Genomic DNA, 25,369 nt, shown 5'->3' with positions numbered 1-25,369 from the left:
CCCAGCCCGAGGCAGCAACAGCACGCTGGTTGCTGGAGAGGAGTGGCAGCCACGTCTCTGCTGGTGCCCCCTCCTCCCTCTGCCCAGCCATCTGAGCTGAGCTGTCCAGCTTGCAGCCACCCTCATCACTGGAGCTACAGGGTGGGCTAAAAATAACCTGAAGAGCAGCCATCATCCAGGGTGCAGGTGCTGGGTGAGGACACAGGATCCCAGGGACCCTGTGTGGAGGACCAGGCAGAGCATTCTGTCCCTCACTCAGGCCCCACCCAGGCTCTCGTCCCTCCTCCCTGTTAACCCCTTTTGACTCCTCTCCCGGGCCCGAGGAGGTCACTCGTCCTGGAGGAAACTCTGCCACCAGCCTCAAGATGGGCCGCTGCAGCAGGAAGGTCCTTCAGGCTCTGAGTTTCCTGTTGCTGCTGGGCGCCAGCTCTGCCCAGGGCACCTGGGAGGTAATGCTGTCGGCCAGGCTGGCCGAGAAGTCCCGAGTAAGTGCCGGGATGGGTCGAGGGGCCTCTGTGGGTGGGAGGCGGCCCAGGGGACACAGGTCTTCAGATGCTGTGGTTTCTCAGCAGTGTGGGAGTCTCCTCTAGCTGAGCTGTAGTGAGTGGTAGGCAGAGGGAACTCAGTGCCCTCCCGAGGACACCCTCCTGCCAGCAAGGAGTCAAGAGACACGTCTGCCCCACGGGGAGGCTTTGCTTTTGAAGCTTAACTGAAGCATCCTTCTTCCTGGAAAGCAGAATCTAGTGAAAGAGTTTGAGGACAAACTGAGCATTTGGTGTCTCCCCCCTCCTACCCCCCTCCCTGCTCGGACCCCCTGGCCCCCACCCCCCAGTGCCTGAAGCCTGGCCATGGTGCCTTACTCAGGCAGGAACTACTTAGTGGGAAGTATGCTGGCAAAGCTCTATATGGCAACCTGTAGGTACAAGATGAGGAGACCTGCTCATCTTGAGGGTGAAGCAGACAGCCTGGGGACACCTGACAGCAATACCTAGCAAGGTTCTGAGGAGAAAGCCAATGAGAAGCAGGCACAGTGGGGCCCTGAGGCTGAGTCTAAGTGAGGGCTGGTCTTTGGCTGTGTGACTTCAGGCAAGTTGTTTGACCTCTCTGGACACCAACAATCTCCTCTGCAAAAGACAGAGTGATGTGTTCCTCTCAGTAAATATGTGGAGATTGTGTGTGTGTGTGTGTGTGTGTGTGTGTGTGTGTGTGTGTGTGTGTGTGTGTGTGTGTGACATATATGTATGTGTGTTTACAGGTGTGTGCAATGTATGTGTGTGCATTTATGTGTGTATGCAAGTGCCTGTGGAGGCTGGCAATTGGCGTCAGTTGTTTGCCGTGATTACTCCACTTTGTTTCCTAAGGCAAGGTCTCTCACTGAAGCCAGAGTTTGCTAGGTGGGCTAGTCTAGCCGGCCAGCTTGGCCTGACATCCAGCCTGCCTCCCGAGCCCTGGGGCTACAAGTGTCTGCCACTCCTGCCAGCTCTTACATGCCTTCTGGATATTGCAACTCCAGCCTCATGCTTGCATGGCAGGTGCATTACCCACAGAGGCATCTCCCCAGCTTTACGCTTGGTGTTTTGATGGCCCCTGTTTGGCAGGCACTGTCCTGGGTGGGGGACTTGTCTGCCCGCTGCCTGCCCGGGGCGTCTACACAGCAGTGTGGTCAGCAGAGCATGAATGAGGGGAAGGAAGCCCTGGGGTGTGTTGGCTTTTGAGCACTGAGGAGACAGATAACGAAGAAAGGGCTGGGGTGGGTGCGAAGGAGGCACCCTCCAAAGGAGCATGGGTCAAGGGGACAGCGCCCTTGACACACCTGGGCAGATGTGTGGCTCAGGGTGCAGAAAGCGCTCAGGACTCAGAACGCCTGGTGTGTCTCACAGGCTTCAAATCAAAGAATGGTAAAGCGCCAATGCATGGCTCCTGGGAGGAAGGCAGGCTCCTGGGGTTGGGGCTGCTGGACTCCCTGCCAGTTCCGGCTGGCTGTCAAGGCAGCACCTGGAACATTCTTGTGCATGACTTGCAAACAAGTGCGATGGGAACAGAAGAGTGAGCTTGTTCAGCCCTGCCCAGGAGCAACAGGAGGGTTCTAGGGTTGGAGACGTGTAACCTGGGGCTTTGAAGGGCAAATATGAATTTGCCACATCAAGAAGCCTGGAACTGGGGTGTTAATCTGTCCTGAGGCTGAGCTGGGCTGAAGATCGACACCCTCAGCTGGCTGGATGTTCTTAGCAAGAGACAGGAAGTCACAGGAAGGGAGTCAGAGAGCAAAGTAGTTGGAGATGAAGTTCATATGAGACATGTAACCACCAAAGGCTTCCTGGAAGAGGTGGCTATCCTGAAGGGAGCCTGAGGAAGGATTAAGAATTAGGAAGAAAGGGAGCATTCCTGGAAGGCTCAGCATGAGCTGAAGATCAGAGGCCAGAGGCCATCTAGAGGGGGGTCAGGATGGGAGGAAGGTCAGAGGGAGGGGGCGATCTCCGAGGAAAATGGCTTTTCTGGTATTCCCAGATCCAAGCTCTTTGTATCTTGTGCTGCCCTTGGACACAACCCCTGGGCTTTGCATTATCCGCAGACGTCGGCCCCTCCCTGCTGCTCAGACAGGCATAGGTGATAGAGTGAAAAACAGTGGGGGGAGAGAACATACCCTGGGGAAGGCCAGGCTGTGACTCACAGGCTCGGCTTAGAAGTCCTCATGCATAGACCTCTCAAGAGCTATGCGGCCTCGGGCCACTCGCTGCCCCTCTCTGGGTCTCAGGCCATCCTTCAACCTGAGGGTAACCAGGAGAGATGTGGCCCACATGTGCTTAGAGGCAAGACGCTCCCATAGCCTCGCTCTCCTCACGCAGCTTGGTGCTGAACCCTTGATGACTGTGGGCTGGTCAGAGCTGGGGACCCCATCTGCAGGTATCTGGAGCAGACTTAGCCTTAAGGGAAGCCATTTTTATTGAGAACAGAGTGAGTCACAGTTAAATGTTAACTCCAGTATATCTATAATGGATAATTCATTATAGTCCGGTCTGGAATGTTCTCTAAAGACTTGTGTGTTGAAGATCTGGTCCCTAACATAGTAGTGTTGAGAGAAGGGGCCTGTGGGAGGTGATTGACAGGTCAGCCCTCTGGGGACTGGATGGGTTATTCCCCTAATGGGCTTATACCTGGATCGACAGTCAGGACACTAGGATGGCCTGAGAACTTGAGGGGTTGGGGTCTGGTGGAGGAAGTAGCTCACTAGGGTCATGAATTTGGAGGGATGATCTGTCCCTGCCCTTTCCTCTCCACTGTCTCCCCACTTCCTGACCCTTTCTGCGATGGTCTGCTTCTTAGGGCAAACAAGAGAGCATTCAGAGTGAGACCTCAGAAACCCTGAGCCCAAAGGAAGCCTTCCTCCTGCCAGGTGACTTGCGCAGGTGTTTGGTTACAGTAGTACCAGAATGGAATGCCTACTTGCTCACATTTGGGAGGGGGCACTCAGAGGGCTTGACTATTTCATTGTCCTCACTGCCTCTGTGGACTTGTGGCGGGTGATGAGGTGGTACTGTTTATCTCTCCTCTCCGCATGGCCTGGAGTCAGCCACACTAGGGTGGACAGCCCAGGCCATGGAGGTGAGATGGTTTTTAAACCCTGCCAGGCATGGCTGCCCACAATCCTTCCTGGTTCTTCTCACCTCTGAGCACGTCCTTCAGTGGAGTGGCTTGTATCTGGGGACTGGATTTCCCCAGAGCAAGGCCTGTTCATTTCCTGAGTGACTCCCAGGAGGGGAGAGACAGGAACTCTAACCCTGTCTTCCCATGTGAAGCCCTAAAGAAAACCTAGGGGTGCTGGGCAGTGGTGGCGCAGACCTTTAATCCCAGCACTCGGGAGACAGAGGCAGGCAGATTTCTGAGTTCGAGGCCAGCCTGGTCTACAGAGCGAGTTCTAGGACAGCCAGGGCTACACAGAGAAACCCTGTCTCGAAAAAGAAAAAAAAAGAAAGCCTAGGGTTGTCGTCGGTCTGAACGTCAGTTTCCACGTCTGCAGTGTGGAATACAACAGCAGGTGCTTTGTGGGTTCAAGAAAAGACCAGAGTTGGGGCTGGAGAGGTGGCTCAGAGGTTAAGGGCGCTGGCAGCTCTTCCAGAGGACCTGGGTTCAAGTCCCAGCACTCTCCTTATGGTGGCTCAAAACTGAATGACTCCAGTTCCCGGGGATCCGACGCCCTCTTCTGGCCTCTGCGGGCACCAAGCACACACTGTGGTTCACAGACATACATGTAGGTGAAATACCCATACACATAAAAATAAAGACTAAAAAGACCAGACCTGTGCTCTGTGCATGCCACTGCGCACGTGCGTGTGAAACCCGTGAAGGTACCTGGGGCCCATGACAGCTGGGACTGAGGGCAGTGACCCTCACAGAGGCCCTCACCAGACATTCGTCATCTCAGCCTCTCCTCTCTCCCTGGAGCCCACCTCTGTGTTTGCTTTCGGGGTATCTTGGCTGTACTCTTCGCTCCTGTTGTTCTTACCAGCAAGATTTGTTTACTTTTTCACTAGCTGCTTTTGTAGAAGACAAAAGAAGCAGAGGGTTTGCTCTAGGGTGGGTCTCGCTTGCTTAGTGTCAGGGGGAAGGCCCGCCCATATCTGGAACTCAGCCAAGAGAAGACAGGGCAGTGTCTTGGGGTCCAGCCCAGAACTCCTCAGATCTAACTGAGAGCCTAATGCATACAGGCTCAGGCAGAGGATGTCCATGTCACCCAGAGCATAGAGGAAGGCATGGAAAGTTCTAGAGGGGCATCGTATGTGCAGTTGACAGTGAGCAACACGGCTCCGGCTGAAGTCTTCGGAGCGCCCCTCTGGGAAGGGCCCACGGCCCGCTGTGGAGGCCCAGTGCATCCTCACACTGAGCCCCAGAGCCGTGGGCCAGGAAGGTGCTTATTTTTAGATCTCTGACGTCTGAATTCCCGAGGGAGGGCAAGTGGGGCTCTGAGGAAAGTTGGCTTTCTTCCTCCACCACGAAAACCAGACCTGGAGGACATTTTTATTGGTCTAACTATGAAGTCTCTAGAACATTCCAAAGAAGGGCAAAGCTCTCTTGTGGAATGAAGGGGTGGAGCGTGTAGGGGAGGCCTGGGGTGAGGGCAACTTTGCAGGTGGGGTGCTAGCTCCCTAGGTGGGGGTCACTCCACAGTTCTAATACAGCAGTACTGATACTTACCCTCAAAAGATCCAAACAGCTCAGAGCTGGAGGGTTGAGGACAGTCCACGCTCCGTCTTCCTCCACACATCACTTATCTGTGTGGACCTCTGCTTTTTCGTGAGCCCTGTCCACAGCACATGCATTTCTTTTTATTCATATTGTTTAAAAATGTTTAAGTTGAGTTGAACCTCACATGACATGAGACATTTTTTATTTTTACTATACAGAATCTGTGTAGCCCAGGCTGGACTCAAACTCCCTATGTAGCTGAGGATGGCCTTAAACTTCTCATCTTCCTGTCTCCACCTCCTGAGTGCTGAGGTTGCAGACATGTGCACCACATCCAGTTTATTCAGGGCTGGGGACTGAACCCTGGTTTTTAAACATGCCAAGTGAGCACACTACCAACTAAGCTTCCTCCACGGCCCAAGACAAACTATCGGGGTGTGTGTGTGTGTGTATCTATGTGTCTGTATGTGTATCTGTGTGTGTGTCTGTGTGTGTCTTGTGTGTGTATCTGTGTGTGTGTCTGTGTGTGTATCTATGTATGTGTGTGTCTTGTGTTTGTGTGTGTATCTGTATGTGTGTCTATGTGTGTGTATGTGTGTGTTTGTGTGCACACACAGTTCTGTGCAGTCATCAGCTCTCTCTGCTCTCAAAGTGTTTCCCTCCCCCAAAGGAACCCCATACCCAGTAAGCACTCACTTCCATTCTCCCAGCAGCCTCCCCAGGGCTCTGTCTCTGTGGGTTCCCTGCTCTGGGTCCCCTAGTGTGTGGCAGATTCACTCTGCACGCGATCTGCATCTGAGACGGGTGGCAGGTTTGTGAATGTGGCTGGTTCTTGTCCTTCCCCCATGGCCCATGTGATGTTCCACCCCGCAGATGACCCATCACTTGTCCACCCCGCCTCCTCTGGCTGGTTGAGGACACTGAACTTGAACCTGCTGATTCTTCCCTCTCAGGCTCAGTGAAGGCCTAGCCTTGATTCATTTCCTGCGGGCGGCATCGACCAAAAAGGGCTTTGTCAACCTATACAGGTACCAGAATCTCCAGGCTGACTATAGCCACCGGGTTATTGAAGAGCTTCGGGGAATCGCTCTACTCAGGTCTGGTGTGTGGAGCTGAGAGACATCTGAGCGGTACCCAGAGTTGGTGTTTGAGGCCCCACTAGGATAGTCCTTAGTGCAGATGAAGGCTGGACATCCCGGGAAGGGGGTGCCCAGGACTCATGAAGGATGCTGTCGTTCTGGCTGAGCCTCTGGCTTCTTTCTGTGAGGGATTTGACGTGCTCTTGTTTCGTTTCCCGCCGGGCGGCAACGTAGGCTGGAGAGAAGGGTAGGTTACGGCCACAAGCAGGGTTGGGAACGAGCTGTTTCTAGAATGTTCCTGGATGAGGATGACAAACAGCTAACTGCCCTGAACCGGGGCTGTTCCCCAGGATGGTGGAAACTGGGGTGTGCGAGATGAAGGATCCTCAGGGCCAGGCTCCGGAGGAGTCAGGGTGATCCAAGCTGCTTCAGACAGAAGGAGGAGCCACAGCTTGAGCAAGATGCCTTTTCTAGTCCTGAGCCTCTGTTTCCCCATCTATAAAGTGGGTTGGTAACACCCTCAGTGGGGCATGCTGCAGGCTCCTGAGTGGGGTGAGAACTTGACAAGCTCTGCTTCAGGCCACAACTGTGAACCAGATGGCCCAGGGTCTGAGTCTGGAGCTTTCTGGGGTGGTGACCATGTGCCTCAGTTTCTTCTCTGTGTGACAGTGCCAGCAAGAGGGACAAGGCCACACCAAGCAGTTGTCAGAAAGTGGTGTGAACACAGAAGCCTGTCTCAGTGCTGGAGTCCCTTTCTCACGTGCCCACCTCCCCCACACACAAGAACTCTGCCACAGTGAGGTTATCACGTCACCACTACAATACTACTTGTGGGTCTGTCTCTGAACATCCTCTGTGCCCAGCTGGACCAGAGCTCCAGGGGCCGGGGACACATTTTTCTTTTTCTTCTTTTCTTTTTTAAAGACTTTATGTCTATGGGTGTTTTGCCCTTGTGCATGTCTGGGCATCATGTACATGAAATGCCCACAGCAGCCAGAAGAAGCTGTTGTATCCTCTGGAACTGGAGTTACGGACAATTGTAAGCTGTCATGTGTGTTCTGGGAATTGAACCCTGGTCTTCTGTAAGAGCAGCCAGTGCTCTAACCACTGGGCTATCTCTCCAGCCCTGCAGGCTTCTTTTGAACCTGTCTTAGCATCACACCTCAGTCCATGGTGTCAGGGGTGTCCAGCCAATCACTCCCTGTGAGCGATGTGTGGGAGGGAGGCAGGGAGCGATGAAGGGCTTTGGTGTGGGTTGGACAGAATGTTATAGAGATGGGAATGGAGCCCCCTGAACCCAGAGTCAAACTTGGTAGAAACAGTGGTGATCAGTACTAACTGGGGTGAAGCATTGTGGGTTCTGAGCTGGGCACCTCACAGGCCAGGCCTTACCCCAACCATAGCAACTACTGCTATTGTGCCCATTTTGAAGAGGAGGAAAACAGTCTCAGGTAAGTTAGTGATTTTTCCTGGAGAATCGATCCCACAGCTCCAAGGTTCAACCCCAGACTGGTCTGATTCTTCAACCTGAGCCCTTAATCCCGACTCCATCAGCCTTGACCTGTCCCCAGCTTTAGTCCCATTCCTCTTGAGTCTGCCTAAAGGTAGACCCGGCTCCAGGGTTCAAACATAAAGAATGAGCAAAGGGTGTCAGGAAAACGGCAGGTAGAGGGGACAGCACTGTGAAGAGTGGGACTGATGCAAATCATTGGTATTGGTGGCATCATGGCAGCCTCTGGAATACGACTCATGGGCTAGCCCTATCTAGTCTTTAGAGTGTGGAGTCCTAGTAAGATAAGAACACACAAACAGATAGACACACAGACAATCACACAGACACAGGCACACTTATACATACACAGATGCACACACAGACACACATATGCACACAGGTACATCCAGGAGTGACAAATGGCTGGATGGGGTGTTGCACACGAGCAGGGTACACAAGTGATCATCCAGGCAGGTGGTGGATGGCTAGCAGGGGACAACCAGGACATCTGGGGAGGGAAGGGGGGAGGGAGGAGAGGGGCTTGGGGAGCCAGTCCTGGCCTGACCCTTGGGGCTGCCAAGCCTTTAATCTGGGACGACCAGGAGGGGCTGCAGAGCACACCCTGTGTTTCTTTGAGTTCCTCAGATCTCAGGAAGCACCTTTGTTGAGAGCTTTTCTAAGTGTCACCTTGCAGGACACGGAATGTTCTTCAAAACTGTTTAGCCGGGGCCCCTCAGCTCTTGAGCCCCCACAGTGACCATCTGTCGTCAGGAAGCAGCCTAAGGTGCTTCTCTCCATCCTGGGGAACAGGCTTGTGTTCCCGTGGGACAACAGTGGCCAGCCAGTATAAAACCAGTCTCTCCGCAGACCCCTCACTCGGGCTGCCCCTGACCAACTAATGAGACAGGGGGCCAGGGAGAGAAGAGGCTTGCTGCTGACCCCCGGGCACCACGGTGCCTGCACATGGGACCTACTGGGAAGAAAACCCATCACCTCCCCTGCCAGTACCCAGTGGCTCTCAATCCCCCTCCGAAGGGGGCCGGCATGGCTGTCATGGTGGATCAGGATTAGTGCTGGTGAGGCTGAACTCGATCCAGTTCACTTAATCCTGTAGATGAGGGATGTGAAGTGGGGGGTGAGGGGTTATGTCCCCTGCCAGTCGTTTCCAAGCAACTGGGGACAGTGTACGAACGTGAGAGACAGAGAGGGGCGGGATGCTGAAGACTGCAGACTGCAGGGCTCAGAAGCCCCCCACAGGTCTCCCTTGAGTCTCTGGAGACTTCTAACCTCAGACCTTCCTCTCCATATCCACTAAGAGTCACTTAGCAATGCCTTTTTCTTATCATTCATTTCTTTCCTTCATTTCTTTATTTTTGTGTGTGTTTGGAGGGGTTAAATGTATGTATGCGTGTTTATGGATAGACTTGTATAGGTGGAGGATAGATGTGTGTACATGTATGGGTAGATGTTTGTAAGTGTGTGGGAAGTGCAGGTGTGGGTACAGGTGTATGCACATGTGTGGACACCAGAAGACAACTTCAAGTGTTCCTCAGGCTCTGTTCACCTTGGTTTTGGCTTGTTTGTTGTTGTTTTTAATTTTTGAGACAGGGTTTCTCTGTGTAATGGCCCTGGCTGTCCTGGAACTCACTCTGTAGACCAGGCTGGCCTCGAATGCAGAGATCTGCCTGCCTCTGCCTCCTGAGTGCTAGGATTAAAGGTATGCACTACTACCACTGCCCAGCTCTCACCTTGTTTTTTTGGAACAGGGAGCTCACAGAGATTAGGCTGGTCTATCTTGCCTACCAAGCACCAGGATACAAGCACTTTTCAGTGGGCCTGGATTTTTACAAGGGTTCTGGGAATCGAACTCAGGTACTCACACTTGCAAGGCAAGCTCTTTACTGAGCCCCCCACTTTTCACAGATTGAATGAGCAATCTGTGCCAGCAAGAAGAAACAGGTTCTCTGGGCAAAGCAGGCTATCACCAGAGCACCCCCATCTTAGCTGCCTCCACCCTGCGCGCCAGCTTTAGGGCAGGAAACCGAAAGCCACTGCCTGCTCTGATGCCAGCTTGGGGGCATCCAGAGCAGGATTTATTCCCAGTGACCAGATGCCCCCTGCGGGACATCAGCAGTAGTGCATGGTGTTTGCAGCCTCAGAGATGGCAGCACAGAATGTGTGAGTGGGTCAGGATTGCACCAGAAAGATCCACGTGTCTGTTAGTGAAGGGAGGCCACCTTCAGGAGGATATAGATGCTGAGGGCTGGGAGGTGATTCAGCCAGAAGACAGATGTGGAACAGTCTTCCAGGCAAAAGACCAGTTTGTAGGAGTGGCCACTGGTGGCACTGAGCTAGCTTCTATCCAGGGACAAGGGCCACCCTGGGCACTGCTGTGCCTGTCTCGGTGTGTCTGGTCATTAGAAAACCCAAAGAGAGAGGTGCTGTGTTGTCCCCATATGGAGAAGGGTCACACAGCAGAATGCTAACTCCCAGGACTCAGATTTGAAGGACCATGACTACAGAGCAGAACTGGATGGAGCAGAACATGGTTAAACACAGGGAAAGTGCTGTTAATATTAAAGATGGGTTCTGAAGCAAACAACCCAAGAAGTTTGGCACTGGAGTCTTTTGACTCCCTAACTGTTGTTAGACCCTTCACTGTGCTGGACTTCTCTCATGCATCCTAGCTGCTTTGAACACTCCACAGATGCCACGAAGAAGGTGCATGCAGCCACAGATGCTTGCTGCTGAACTGAGGGCACTGCACACAACCACAGCTGCATGCTGCTGAAGAAAGGGCACTGCACACAACCACAGCTGCATGCTGCTGAAGAGAGGGCGCTGCACACAACAACAGCTGCATGCTGCTGAACTGAGGGTGCTGCATGACAACCACAGCTGCATGCTGCTGAAGAAAGGGCACTGCACACAACCACGGCTGCATGCTGCTGAAGAGAGGGCGCTGCACACAACAACAGCTGCATGCTGCTGAACTGAGGGTGCTGCATGACAACCACAGCTGCATGCTGCTGAAGAGAGGGTGCTGCATGACAACCACAGCTGCATGCTGCCAAGAGGGCACTGCATGACAACCACAGCTGCATGCTGCCGAGAGGGCACTGCATGACAACCACAGCTGCATGCTGCCGAGAGGGCACTGCATGACAACCACAGCTGCATGCTGCTGAAGCACAACTCTGGCTCCAGCAAGCACTATCATAGCCAGAACGCTTTTGAACAGCTTGCCCTGGACCTCTTGCCCACCACAAGTCTCAATAAACTCCAGCAGCCATTTTCAACTAGAAAGGAAGCATTGGGGAGGTGGAGAAAGGAGGATCAGAAGTTTAAGGTTGTTCTTAGCTACATAGCAAGTTTGAGGCCAACTGGGATACATGAGACCCTGTATATAAAAAAAGGTGGAAGAAATTCATAATTCAATCACCAAGTGTGGATCAATGCCGCTATTTTGAATCATCTCCTTCCTACCTTCTTCCCCCACCCACCATGCATATGCACGAAACACATACGCTCTGACTAATGCATATGCACACATAGTCAAGACCTGATGACATAAGTCATTTTGTTTATCTGTACATATGTGTATGCCACCTATGTATGTGCGTGCCACTTGTGTGTATGTGCATGCCACCTGTGTGTATGTGCATGCCACCTGTGTGTGTATGTGTATGCCACCTGTGTATGTGAGTGTGTGTGTGTGTGTGTGTGTGTGTGTGTGTGTGTGTGTTAATGTCTAATGATCTGCCTTCCTCACGTCCCATTTCAAGTTCCCTCATGACACTGTGACCAGCGTGGGTGGAGTCTTGTCAGAGGGACCCAAGGTAGGCTGTCTGGAGTGGCCTGCCCTGGCTGGCCAGTCAGTGACATCGGCAGCCTCTCTGACTCGCCACACCAGGCATCTGCTCTGCCTGGCTTTGGTTAGTGTAGCAAAAGAGGGCTCACAAATGTTCTCAGGTGACCTTTCCACCTCCATATTAGTGTGTGAGACTTATCCAAGATGTCTGTGATTATATTCGGTGTGTGATCCACGAATACTCAAAGCTCTAGATATGTGAATAGACTAAAAAAAAAAATATGGGGTTTTGTTTTTTTTTTTGTTTTTTTGGGTTTTTGTTGTTGTTGTTGTTGTTTTTTCGAGACAGCATTTCTCTGTGTAGTTTTGGTGCCTGTCCTGGATCTCGCTCTGTAGACCAGACTGGCCTTGAACTCACAGAGATCCGCCTGGCTCTGCCTTCCAAGTGCTGGGATTAAAGGCGTGCGCCACCACCACCTGGCTAAAAATATATATATATTTATACAGAAATATACATGTATAGTATCTGCATGTGTGTTTACATGTACACCCATGTATGTGCAAACACATGTAGACAGAGGAGAGCTATCGTATAGGGATCATACTTAGTGTGTAGACTGTTGCTCTACCACACACTCCAAAAATACATTCCTTCTACAGCTTCTTCCTCTTCCCATCCCTCCTCTCATCCCTCCTCCCATCCCTCCTCCCATCCCTCCTCCTGTCCCTCCTCCCGTCCCTCCTCCCACCCCCCTTCCTCCATTCTTCCCTCCCCTCCTGCTTCCCTCTTGCAGCCATCTCTTTGGGGACTCACACAGAAACAGCCAGTCAACCCCAGAACTGCTCCATTCACCGACCCACCCTGGCAGCAGGCTCCGCCCAGGGAGGAAGCTCGGGCTGAGAGCCTAGGCTGATGCCCTTCCACTATGTCCCACAGGCTGAAGAGGGTACACCAACGGGCCCCCGGCAGCCCCGCGCAGACCGCTGCCCACCACCCCCACGGACGCTGCCCCCAGGTGCCTGCCAGGCCACACGCTGCCAGGCCGACTCCCAGTGCCCGCGACACAGGCGTTGCTGTTACAATGGCTGTGCCTACGCCTGCCTGGAGGCTGTGCCACCTCCACCAGGTAAGCTGAGCTGGAGTCGGGGGACTAGGGGTCAGCTGGACCCAATGCCAGCCTGAGGAAGAGAAGGAACTGAGCTGTGTGTACTGAGCTACCCGCGGCCCAGCCCGGGTGCGCTCACCTGCAGCCTTCAGCCGCACCTCTGCAGCATCTGCTAGCTGCAGCGGCCTCATCTGCATGCATGGAGCCCCCAGCATGGAATATACACATTCCAGGGACAGTGTCACCACCACGAGACTCCACCCTTTTAAAAGGGGTGCAGTCTATGAGATGGCTCAGTCTATAGAGTGTATGGGATAAAGGGGTCAGGGCACCTGCAACCAAGCCTGAGGACCTGAGTTCAATCCCTGGAACCCATATGGTGGAAGGAGAGAACACACTCACCCAGGCTGTCTTCTGGCCTCCACATGTGCTCACACCCTGAAAATAAACATTCTAAATACACATATGTCTTTATATGCAGGGTGGGAAGGTAGCTCCGTTGGTAAAGTGCTTGCCTAGCAAGCACAAAGCCCTGGGTTCGGTTCCCGCCGCTGTGTAAAGCAGGTGTGGTGGTACACACTTGTAATCCCGGCACTCAGGAGCTGGAGGCAGGAGGATCAGAAGTTCAAGGTCATTCTCAGGAGTTCAAAGTCTGCCTGAGCTACAGAGGGCCCTGTCTCAAAAAAATAAAAGTAATCAAATCCAGACTGAGGACTTTTCTTTAAAATCCCTGGCCAGGGGCTGGAGAGATGGCTCAGAGGTTAAGAGCACTGGCTGCTCTTCCAAAGGTTCTGAGTTCAATTCCCAGCAACCACATGGTGGCTCACAACCATCTATAGTGGGATCCGATGCCCTCTTCTGGCATGCAGGCCCACATGCAGGCAGAACATTGTATATGTAATAAATAAATAAATCATAAAAAAAAAAAGAAAAAAAATCCCTGGCCACTGCCCCATGGCCCCAGCGCCTCCAGATTTCCCCCAGGCAGCCCTTGTATGCAGGGGTGGACCCCTGATCTGATGCTCCTAACATTTCCCCTGGATACCTACAAGGTTCATTCCTCCACAGCCCTGAGACCCTCCTCTGAGAGGGTGCTCCCTTGCCAGCAGCCCCCCCTCCAACAGGTCCTTCCCCCCCTGCCCCTTCCCACTGTTCGAGGCTGCAGAAGTCTGGGTTTACCGTTCTGTGTACCTAGTGTCCCCCACTTGAAGTCAGCCCTGCAGGGCAGAGCGTGGGCTGCCCTACTGTTTTCCATATCCCAGTACTGTGGTCTCTGGACCCATGCATGGCACTCGGTGAACACAGATGCATCATCCGTTCATTCCCTGGCAGCAGGAGTGGTTACAGCAGTTAGTAATAATGACAGCCATGGCATCTGGCCCACGTCCCTCAGCCTCAGCACTTGCCTGTGGGATTGGGGGACAGGAGGGGGACAGTGGCCTGGATGCTGCAGGCCTGTGGCATGCCCCACAGGGCAGCATGCTGGAGCCATCCTCACCTCTTCTATGGGGTGACACGCCCCTCACTCAAGGCTGGTCACATCGAACTGCCCCAGGAAGGCCTCCATCTCACCCGGTTCTCTGTCAGTTCTAGACTGGCTGGTGCAGCCCAAACCCCGATGGCTTGGTGGCAATGGCTGGCTGCTGGATGGTCCTGAGGAGGTGTTGCAAGGTACCTGGCATGGATCTCCAAGTCGGAGCCAGCCCTCCTTCTCGCTGGACTTCCATGGGTCACAGGGATGCTGGCTGGGGACCCAGCCTGGGGTCTGTGGCCTGTGCAGAAAAACAGCAAGGCTCTCCCTAACAACGGGTCTCCTTCCTCAGTAGAGAATGAGAAGGAAAGGGGTCTGAAACCCCTAAAATCTTAAAGGGCCTCGTTGCCACCTTAATGTGGATGGGGCATGGAGGGTGGTTTCTTAAAGGAACCACATACAGGCCTGAGGCCCAGGGGTTTACAGAGGTAGGGCTGTACATGTGTGCATGCCGCTGGACTGGTGGCTTTGCATGCTCTCATGTGGACCATGTCCATCAGGGTATGCTACACCTGTTCTTGTGGATGTGGCTGAATGTGGTGTGTCTATGTATAAGCACATGTGTGCAAAAGCATGTATATATGTGTTGATTGTGGGTGTGTTGTGTGTACACACGTGACTGTAGCTGTGAGTGCATGTTTCAGGGTATGCCAGTGTACATGTAACCACATGTTCTTTGGGTGATGCTGTGTTTAGGATACTGTGACTGTGTCCATGTACACTGGGTGCTGGTGGGAGGTGGTTCTCAGAGTTTCTGTATGTAAGACACAGATGCAGCCTGGAGTCTGCAGGTGGGAGGTGGCCTCTCTGGGTGCACATGTATGTACAAACATGGCCTAGGGTCTAAGTATACATGTGTGCACTGTGTGAGAAGCACAGACATGGCCTAGTATCTGGGTGGGGCTAGAAATTGGCCTTTCTGGATGGGGTGCACTGTCTGCCCCCCAGGTCTGCCACCTGAGACCTGGCCCATGTCCCTCCACAGCAGAGGCATGCAGCACCACTGAGGATGGGGCGGAGCCACTACTCTGTCCCTCAGGCTATGAGTGCCACATCCTGCGCCCAGGGGACCCAGCCCAGGGCATACCCAACCATGGGCAGTGCGTCAAGCAGCGCCGACAGACAGGTGAGTGCTGCTGCTCCGCTCTGCCCCGCCCCCGCCCCAGCCCCACCTGTCACCCTGTCACCCTGTCACCAGAGCCTGGCTCAGAGTCCCCTTGCCCCACTTCCTGCTCCCTCTGTGTCCTGCTCCCACCTGTCACCCCAGCTCGGCGTCTCCTACCTGGGTGACCTTGGGGTCAGTCTGTTCATCTCTCTGATGAAGCTTCAGTTTCCTCCCCTGTACAATGGGGACCACTTCCTGTTGTCGTGGGAGCAGGTGAGTTCTGGGAGTGGAGCCAGGCCGCCACAGGTGTTAGGGAACACTGGATCTTGTGTGCCCGTCTCTAGATCTGTCTTTAACCCCACAGAATTTGAGTTTTTAAAATCTATTACAATTGTGTACGTGTGTGTGTTGAGGGAAGTGCAAGGGAATGCACCATGGCACACGTGGTCTGTAGACAACTCTGAGGAGTTCAGTCTCTCCCTCCACCCTTGTGTGGGTTCTGGGACTCGAACTCAGGTCATCAGGCTTGGGTACACAGCAGACCCCTTAATCTGCTGAGCCATCTGTGAGGCCTAAACCTCATAGAATCTGGATTGTCTGAGAACCCTTGCTTCTCAGATGGCAGTTGCCCATCGTGAACATTCGTCATGGAGGTCGTGGATGAAACAGCGAATCACAAACTCTCATCTGTGTGAAATAGGCCGAGAACAGAGTGGTCAAGCTTGGAGTCGGGGTTCTGTAAGGAACAACCAGGCTAACCCACACACATTATGACCATTGTGGCTCCACAAATCTTCCCATGTATTACTGCCAATTCCTAGACACCAGGTCACAGTGAGGGGGTAGTGGGGATGGACCTGCAGGTATAGAACACCAGAAGGCAGGCAGCCTTCAGGAGCTGCAGGACAGAGGGATGCCTCCATGAGAGGCCCCAGCTGGGCTAAGGATGCTTCATACATTGGAAGCCCCCATCCCTGCCTCTTTCTGGCAAAGTCTCATGTAGCCCAGGCTAGCCCAGACCCTCTACTTACTATAGCTAAGAATGGCCTTAAATTTCTGATTCTTCTGCCATAATGTGCCAGGCCAACACCATAAAGTGCTGTGCTGGGTTATGCACATGGGATGGAGCGAAGGGCTTTGTATAGCATGGCAACTGAGCTCTCCAAACTGAGCTGCATCCAGGCCCCAGGAAGGTCCTTCTGGTCCCTGATCTTTTTTTTTTTTTAACTATTTATTTATTCTTATTTTTATTTGCATTGGTGTTTTGCCTGTATGTATGTTTCTGTGAAGGTGTCAGATCTTGGAGTTACAGACAGTAGTTAGCTGCCCTGTGAGTGCTGGGAATCAAACTGGGTCCTCTGGAAGAGCAGTCAGTGCTCTTAACTGCTTAGCCATCTCTCCAGCCCCTGGTCCCCTGACCTTGCTCATTTGATTCTATGACTTCTAAGACTAGTGTAAATCAAACCAGTTCAGACCAGATCTAGGGAGTCTGAACCCAGTCCAAATGGATGCACTTCCTGGGGGATGTTGAGCATAGAGATCAGGCTATCCAACAAGACCACACCAGCAAGGTCCAAGCCCAGGAAAGAAGTGTAATGGAAGCAAGAATGCAGACCCAGAACTTCAGAAACAGCTTTTAGCTGCCTCCTCTTTCCTGGGTGGCTTTGCTCTGTCCCCAGACTTTCTTAGCCTCAGTTTTTCTGTCTGTAAATGGGATTTGGGGTGGTAATGTAGTAGTTACCACAGGGGCAGGTTCTGAAGCTCAGTGAGTGTGTGCCACCTCCAGCCCTGGCACAGTAAGAGGGAGGAATCAGGTTGGGAACCTGCCCCACCAGCTGCAAAGGGCATGTATGTACCTGAGCATGCACCTGTGCATGAATGCACCTGTGCGTGCTTGCACCTGCACATGCCCATGTGTGCTGTGCATGCCTCCCCTCCCACAGGAACACCTCCAGCCTCCCAGGTGGAAGCAAATTCTCCCGGCCTTGACCTCAGGGCTGTCACTTAGGAATAATTGGTAGTAATTATGTCTGAGTTTGGAGTCATCTGAAAGTCCCTCACCTTCCTTTAGGGCAAAACCCTCAGCAGAGTATAAGAACACATATGTCACGGTAACTGAGAGAAACAGTTTTTTTTTTTTTTAAAAAAAAAAAACCAAACAAGTTTTTTTTTAACTGCATGTTCAGAGAATCTCAGACTTACAGAAAAACTGCAGGAATGTTCCTGGGACCACCTCCAGGCCCAGCACTATTCAAACATTCTTCTCCCTCCCTTTTCTCCATAGAAATGGACACATGCACTTTCTTGGGCCATTTGGGAATTAATTGTTGGGGCTGGATAGATGGCTCAGTGGGTAAAAGCCCTTGCTGAGCAAGCATGAGGACCTGAAAAAAAAAAAAAGCTGAGTGTAGCCAGGTGTGAAATCCCACCATTGGGGTGGATCAGGCAGAATCAGGAGGATCGCCAGCCTAGCTCCAGGTTCAATGAGAGACCCTGCCTTAAAGGAATAAGGTAGAACATGATAAAGCAGGATACCCAATGTTCTATGGCTTCCAAGTACACACAGGCATGTACACCTGCACACACATGTACATGCACACACACACACACACACACACACACACACACACACACACACACCTGCGTGCATGCACACACACAATAAATTGTGGGCTCATGACCACTCTAAGGCATAGTCTTCTCTGCTACCAACTCTCTTGGGGTCAGAGGTCAGGACCACTTCATGATCCAGGAAGTAGTTTCCAAACATTTTGGTCTCAGGTCCCCTTTGACCCTCAAAATAATGTCAAAATATCTACGCAACACTGCAACCGGAAACTGACTAGCATGGCCTCCTGAGCGCCTGTAAGCTTTCTCTTTCTGCTTGTTTTCCAGAGGGGCAGATCCTGCGACAGAAGCTTCACAAGGAATACCCAGGTGAGGGGGAGAAGGCACTCTTTCTCTGCAGAAGACACAAGGAAGGGAGGCAAGCTTTTAAGTACAAAGAAAATATCTAAGTCCAAGGCTTGGCAGTTAGGTCTGAGAAATAAAAGTGAGCCCTGTCATTATGATGCTGGGCAGGACAGATGTGAGCCAGAGAGGGGCTCAGGACAACCATGCCCTCACCCTAGTGTCAGAATCTGGGGATGGGCACAGTTATGTCTCTCCTACCCTCACTCAGGGAATTGGAAGAGATGACCCTTCATCCATCTTCCTGGTTGTTCATTTATCTGAGAATCCATACATATATCTATTCATTCATCCCCCTATCCATTCTTACATCCACCCACCTACCCACCAACCCATCTACCCACCCACCTACCCACTATTCATCTACCCATCCATTGATCCATCCATCCATCCATCAATTACCCGTCCTCCCAATCTCCTATCCACTCACTCACCCACCTACCCAGTCACCCACCCATCCATCCACCTCTCTTTCCATCCATCCTTTTATTCATTCTTCCATCTATCTTCATCCACCCATTCATTCTTCCTTGCATCCCTCTCTGATCTTCCTTTCTCTTCCACGCATCTACCCATTCACCCATTCCTCTATCTATCCTTTCTTCTACCCACCTACCCTATCTATCCATTTTTATCTATCATTTTTTCATTCATTCATCATTCATCTATCCACCTGCCCACTCATTCCTCCATGGATCCACCACTCACCTACCCACTCACCCACCTGTCCATCACCAATTCATCACCCTTCCATCCACACAGCATGTCGTTATCAGGCACTGCTCACCACTCAGGGCTGGAGGCTGTGGCTCCATCTGTAAACACAGTGAACCCGGTTCCTGTCACAATTTCAGGCAGGAAATTCAAATGCTCATAAAGTCTATGTGGTTATTTCATGGTACCGGTGACAAAGGCTCCAGATGTCACATGCCAGATACCATGAGGACCTTTTAGACCAGAAGAGTTTCTAAGGAGAAGAGCTTCCTAAGGAGGGATCAAGAAAACTCAGCCTCTGGGATTGGAGGCACTGGCAGTGGAAGGGCATGTGTGATGATCAGGGGAGGTGTGGCTGTCCCATGGCTGCAGTGTGTGATGAGTGAGCTGTGGATTGGGCAGTCAGGAGGGCCAAGGATAAGGCTCAAAGGTACAGCACCTAGTGTGTGTGAGGCCTTGGGCTCAGTCTCCAGGATGCTAAAGAAGGAACAGAGAAATAGAGGCAGGGGCCCTGCTGGGGCAAGGGGAGAGATGCACCTGCAGACTGCCATGCTGTGCCAAGGCATCCATCCAGACCACCTCTGGAGGTCACAGGGGGCCCAGGCGGGGATCTGTCCTGGCAACTGTGTTCTTGCTGCAGAAGGTGACTCCAAGAATGTGGCAGAACCTGGAAAGGGACAACAGAGGCACTTTCAATAAAGCCAAGACTGGCAGGTAAGTGGAGGTGAGATGGACGCTTAGACAGCCATCGTCCCCATGTTGGCCACATGAGGGCGACATCAGAATGTCACAATCCCTCCAGATTCCCAGTAAGTCAGAAGCAGGATCTAAACGGAAGACCTGGCTGACTGTGGCCTCCACGCTTAGGCCAGTGGTGCCTCCAGTGCCCCCGCAAATCTTGTCTTCTCCCCGATTCTGCCAGACAGTACTGTAGGGAGCACCCGTCTGACGGCTGTGGTGCCAGCACCCCCTGGCTCAGTGTGGCTCATGGCGTCTACTGAGCTCAGCAGTAGCTGGTCGTCTGCACTATCCACCGCAGGGGACAAATCCCACAGGGTGGGGTTGACGTCCTGCTAGAAGGGAGTCTACACCAGCCACCGGGTAGATCAACAAGGAGGCCACAGATACAGCAGGGACTGTGCAAGGAATGACTCTCAGAGTGCAGGATCTGTCTCCAGTGAGCATGAGGGAGGACCCCGGGGGGCGGGGGTCCGACGTAACTGAAATCTGCGGATGAGAAGGTACTACCTGGGATAAGAGGCTGGAGGACAGGTACACCAGGTGGAGGGAAGTGAAGACTGTGGTTCCCACAATGCATTACTTCAGCTGTGAGGAGCCACCGGGAGGCTACGGAGGGGACAGGGGATGTCAAGGAGGCTGTCTGCACAGGGGTCTGCCCAGCAGAAACGTACAAAGGTGCCATGTAACAGCCACCAGAAGGTCCCCAGCTTCAAACCCAAGGACCCTCCCAGACTTCAGCAAGCTCACAAAGCAAATGGCAGCCGTGACTGTAGCAGTTCCCTAAGGGTCATTGAAAAGGAAGCAGGTTCCAGCTTCCAGAGTATCCTGGGCTAAATCCCTGTTAGACTGTGGAACAGGCAGAGACTGACGCCAGCCTATCTGCTGTCTGCAGATGGCAGGAGTCAGCCTTGGTGTGTGTCTGATAAAGTTCAAGCCTGCAACTTTCACCAGGGCCTTGTGGCTCAGGCTCAGCATGGTCTTGAAGCACAGCTGAGGATGGGTAGATGTTCAGACGCGGGAGCCAGTGGGGCCTGGCTGTAACCTCAGATCTCTATTGTGTAGCCTTAAGTGAATGACTCAACTCTCCAAACCTGTTTTCCCCTCTATAAAATGGGTATGATGGAAATGGATGGTCAGTAGCTAATCAGGGACCATGGAGACCTCTCAGGGGCTTGAGGGTTTCACCTTCGAAGAAACACATCTTTCTGGTGCTCCTGATGGGTCCAGGGCAGATGGAAATTTAAAAGGCCTGTGCTGTTTGTCCCGCCCACAATCGACTCATATGTATCATTTCTCCTTTTTCTTCCTTCACAGCTTTTGAGGGACCCCCTCCTATGCTTTCCACATGCTAAGCCTTGGAAACAGCAAAAGAATTTGACCCCAGACATCACACCCAGTTCCACAGAAGAGAACTTCGGAGCTCCTAGGAAATGGGACTCTAGATTCCCAACCCCAGTGTGGCCCAGCCTGGTGTGGTAACTTGGGGGGAAGCCCCTGATGAGCTCTGGGTCCCTGCTCAGCACCCTGGTCACACAAGCCTGCAGCTTCAAGGTGACTTTTACAGATTTTGACTGTGGAAGACATATATCCAATCCAATTGTTCCTAAAATAAATTTGCCCACCGCATAGTGGAAAATGAACTCCTTTATCAAACTTGAGCCACAGCTGTTTTTTCCATTTTGTGCTACATTTATTTATGTGTGTGTGTACATCTGTTGTAGGGGTCTCTGAGACCACCACAGCCAGCAGAGTAATGATCCTCAGGAGGCAAGGAGATAGTTTAGTTTAGCATGACTAAGTGGCTGGTGCTGGCTCACACTTCAGGAGTCTGGCGGCAAGTAGTTTATTTTAGGCATATTTAAGCACAGCACAATTTGGTGAAAATTTTTTGGCAATAATTAACTCAACCCTGAGTGCACACTAAAGCAAAGACTGTATCAAAACTTTTTGTAAAGTGCATGTGACACTTTCCATAAAGATAGGGTCTGTAGATTGACAAGCTCACAGAAAAGGTCTGTGGAAAGGATCTGGTGTGGTCTCAGCCACACAGATAGTGAAAAGGTCACCAGGCTATTAACCACGTCCCCTCCCAGCCTTCTGGACGGATAACAGGTTATGCATCCCTTCCTTTGAAAGAACAGCCCTATGTGTTTAGTCTTCCAGATTCCCCTGGTGCTTATCTGTGAGGACAAGGACCTCTGTGCCTCCCACAGTCTGCAAGTGTGTGGAGGTCACCATGTCTCGGGGACTGAACTCGGCTTGGCAGACTTGGTGTCAGCATCTGATCTACTGAGTCATCTCAAGCCGGAGTCAGGGCTTTAACTGTCATGTCCTCAGAGGTGTTACGCTAGAGGCCACCCGTTGGTGGTTGACCAGGAGTGCAGGGATGCTGTGCCTCCCGAGGCCAAAGTCCTGAGTGCATGGTCCCCACAGCAAAGAGGGGCACTGAGAAGCTGGGGAGAGAAGGTGAGCTGGGAGCTGCCCTAGGCCAGTGGCCTCCCTTGGGCCAACTCCCTTAACAAGGACTTCCCTGTAGGAGCAGACTTAATTAAACAATCTCTTTGTGCTGTGGTCCTGCTGACCTTGGCCCAGTCCTGTCTGGGGTTTTCTATCAGCTATTCCAGTTTTAACTCCCCACACCTGGCTTTTTTTTTCCCTAGAACATTCTCACAAGATCAGTATACCAGCTGATCTAAGGAAAGAGCAGGTTGGTCCCCTTTGGGTGACCGAAGGGCAGAGTACACTGCATCTATGACCCCCATGGACGGTCCTCTTTGCTGCTACAGAGGGCGGTCACATGATCCTGGGTAAAGCAGACCCCTCTCCCCAGAACGCTCCTTCCTACAGGCACAGTGACCTAACTCGGCGGAGTCAAGGTAGTGCACTGTGTCTGTGCCCTTCGGTGCTGTGAGATAAGTGTGCGAGAAAGCTATTCATGGGCTGCAGCGTGGGGGGGGGGGGGGGGGGGGGGGGGGGGGGCTGGAGAGGGCTTCCTAGAGGTGGGGAATGTCTGAGCTAAGTTTCTGAGTATTGGTCTCTGGGGCTGCCATCCCATGTGGTCACCAGCCAAGTAGCTAAAGACAGAAGAAACATAGCACAGGACTGAGCCTGGCTTAAGAGCCTGACCCTTACCCCGTGGCCTTGGGCAGCTTCCCTGGCCTGTCCAGCCCTTAGAACAATGAAAACAGCACCTCCCCCTGACTACTATGGGATGAAGTGAGATGTCAGGGGTAGGAGAAAAGAGAGAGGGCTAGACAGATCGGAGGGGAGGAGGAGAAAGAAGAAAGGAGAAAGGGAGAGGAGAAAGAGGAGCAGCTCTTGACCATGTTCCGGGACTGGCTTCTAACCCACATGGCGTCAAGGCCGTGACTCCAGGGTCCTCAGTAGTTGGCTCCCTTGACTTTGGTTTGGACTTGCTCAATGGGTTTATCTTGTTTGTAAGCAACGAAATTGAAGCAATACAACCTCTGGGTTGGGACAGGCTGGCAGGTGGGCTCTGTGAAGTCTGCTAGCACCTCCTTGGGTCTACATGCTGGGAATCTCCTGTCCTGGTCCCTGAGACCAGGGAGAGAAAGTCCAGCAGGCCACAGTCACAGGCAACAAAGGAGCTTGTTGGACAGGCACAGCCACGTCCCCAGTCCACACCTATCCCACACCTGTCTCTCCTGCTCACGGAGACTCTGGGTTCTCACCAGGTCACATTCAGAGTGGTTTAACAGGTGCCTGGAGATGGGCAACACCCTGCCCATTAGATGAAGGAGTGCCGCCCTAGCCAGTCTTGGAGACGGGGAGAACCGAGGATCAGGATGACTGTCTCTCATTTCACTAGTCACAGCTGAGCCATGGAATACCTGCTCACCACCTGTGTGTCATCAGCAACCAGCTGCCACTAAAATGCCACAGGAAGCCTCCTGCTCCTGTTACCCAGGCTCCAAACAAGAAGTCAGAATGTCCCCTCTGTGAAATCAGCAAGGTTTATTACTAACATATTTCAAATATAAACTGTTGGATTATGGACCTGACCCTTTAATATTATGAACCAGGCTGGGCAGTGGTGGCGCACACCTTTAATCCCAGCACTTGGGAGGCAGCGGCAGGTGGATCTCTGGGAGTTCAAAGCCAGCCTAGTCTACAGAGCGAGTTCCAGGACAGGCTCCAAAGCTACACAGAGAAACCCTGTCTCGAAAATAAAAAAAAAAAAAATTATGAACCAGACTCAAGATTATATGAAATCTTAGAGAGACTGGCTTATTTAATATTTATTTCTATATTTGTATATGTGTGTGTGCACATGTATATATATGTGTGTATATGTTTTATAGCGAAGGAATAAGGCCACCTATGAGTTTGCTGTTTTTATTTACTGTCCTGGTTAGGTTTTTTGTCAGTTTGACACAAACTAGAGTTATCTGGGAATAGGAACCTCAAATGAGAAAATGCCTATAGACATTTCAGAGTGGCCTATAGACAAAGCTGTGGGCCACTTTCTTGATTAAGGATTTATGTGGGAGGGCCCAACCCACTGGGAGACATTGCTACCCGTGGGCTGGTGGTTCTGGGTTCTAAAGAAGGCAGGTTGAACAAGCCATGAAGAACAAGCCAGTGAGCAGCACCCCTCCGTGGCCTCTGCTGGAGCTCCTGCCTCCAGGTTCCTGCCCTGCTTGAGTTCCTGCCTTGACTTCTCTCAATGGACTCTGACCCAGAATATGTATGCCAAATAAACCCTTTCCTCCCCAAATTGTGTTTGTTGTTGTTGTTGTTTTGTTTTGTTTTTAGAGACAGGGTTTCTCTGTGCAGCTTGGGTGCCTGTCCTGGATCTTGCTCTATAGACCAGGCTGGCCTCGAACTCACAGAGATCCGCCTGGCTCTGTCTCCCAAGTGCTGGGATTAGCCACCACCGCCCGGCCCCCAGATTGTTTTTTTTTGTCCGCGTTTTATCACAGCGGTAGAAAGGGAACTGGGATTCTTTTTTTTTTTTTTTTAAGATGTATTTATTATGTATACAGTGTTCTGCCTGCACGTATGCAGGCCAGAAGAGGGCACCAGATCTAACTACAGATGGTTGTGAGCCACCATGTGGTTACTGGGAATTGAACTCAGGACCTCTGGAAGAGCAGTCACTGTTCTTAACCTCTGAGCCATCTCTCCAGTCCCAGGAACTAGGAGTCTTACAGAACATGGGTGAAGGGTTGCAGACACATCACTGAAAAGTCTCACCCCACCAAGGATGACGCCTTCCGCTTAACTGCACACATAGATGGAGTCCTCTCTTCTGTTCCCTTCCACCCTCTACTTACTCCAGCACCTCCTGAGGCCATGTGCAACTGGCCCAGTATCAAAAGCAGCCAGAAAGGGGGTGTGCACAGCCAGGGGCCCAGTCTGACCAGGGGGGTTGGGAGGAGACAAAGGCCTCCTTGCTCCCTGATTCTGCTTTTCATAAGTTCAAACAGTGCACAATTTACCAACATAATGTGCATTACAGCCCAAAGGCTAATGGAAGAACCTGGAGCTTATGGGCGCCCATAAATGGCTCTCCACTGAGGCACTCACAACAGACAGTGATGTCCCCTCCCCAGCCAGGTCCCAGGATGGCTCCACACTACAGATGCACTGTAGGGGTCAAGAGATGGATGGCT

At 52.2% G+C, this 25,369-nt stretch overlaps 1 protein-coding gene across 3 annotated transcripts; it reads left to right on the top strand.

Annotated features, from left to right (window-relative positions):
* On the top strand, positions 1–21,391 carry Wfdc1 (WAP four-disulfide core domain 1). 3 transcript variants are annotated; one of them, XM_052728883.1, is made up of 7 exons: positions 1–449; positions 12,504–12,693; positions 14,260–14,343; positions 15,189–15,329; positions 18,204–18,245; positions 19,633–19,706; positions 21,048–21,391. In XM_052728883.1, exons 1-6 carry the CDS (start codon positions 366–368, stop codon positions 19,689–19,691), a joined length of 600 nt encoding a protein of 199 aa, XP_052584843.1. In that variant the 5' UTR covers positions 1–365; the 3' UTR covers positions 19,692–19,706; positions 21,048–21,391. The 3 variants fall into 3 exon arrangements, with proteins under 3 accessions (XP_052584843.1, XP_052584842.1, XP_052584841.1); XM_052728882.1 differs by having other exon boundaries at positions 3–485; positions 19,636–19,706; XM_052728881.1 differs by having other exon boundaries at positions 7–485.
* The last annotated feature ends 3,978 nt before the right edge of the window (positions 21,392–25,369 follow it).

The sequence above is a fragment of the Peromyscus californicus genome, unplaced genomic scaffold (genome assembly GCF_007827085.1).
Source record: "Peromyscus californicus insignis strain IS unplaced genomic scaffold, ASM782708v3 Scaffold_8__1_contigs__length_139910024, whole genome shotgun sequence".
NCBI classification, from domain to species: Eukaryota; Metazoa; Chordata; class Mammalia; order Rodentia; family Cricetidae; genus Peromyscus; species Peromyscus californicus.
The sequence above is the reverse complement of the archived record's forward strand: the minus strand, read 5'-3'. Positions and strand labels throughout refer to the sequence as shown.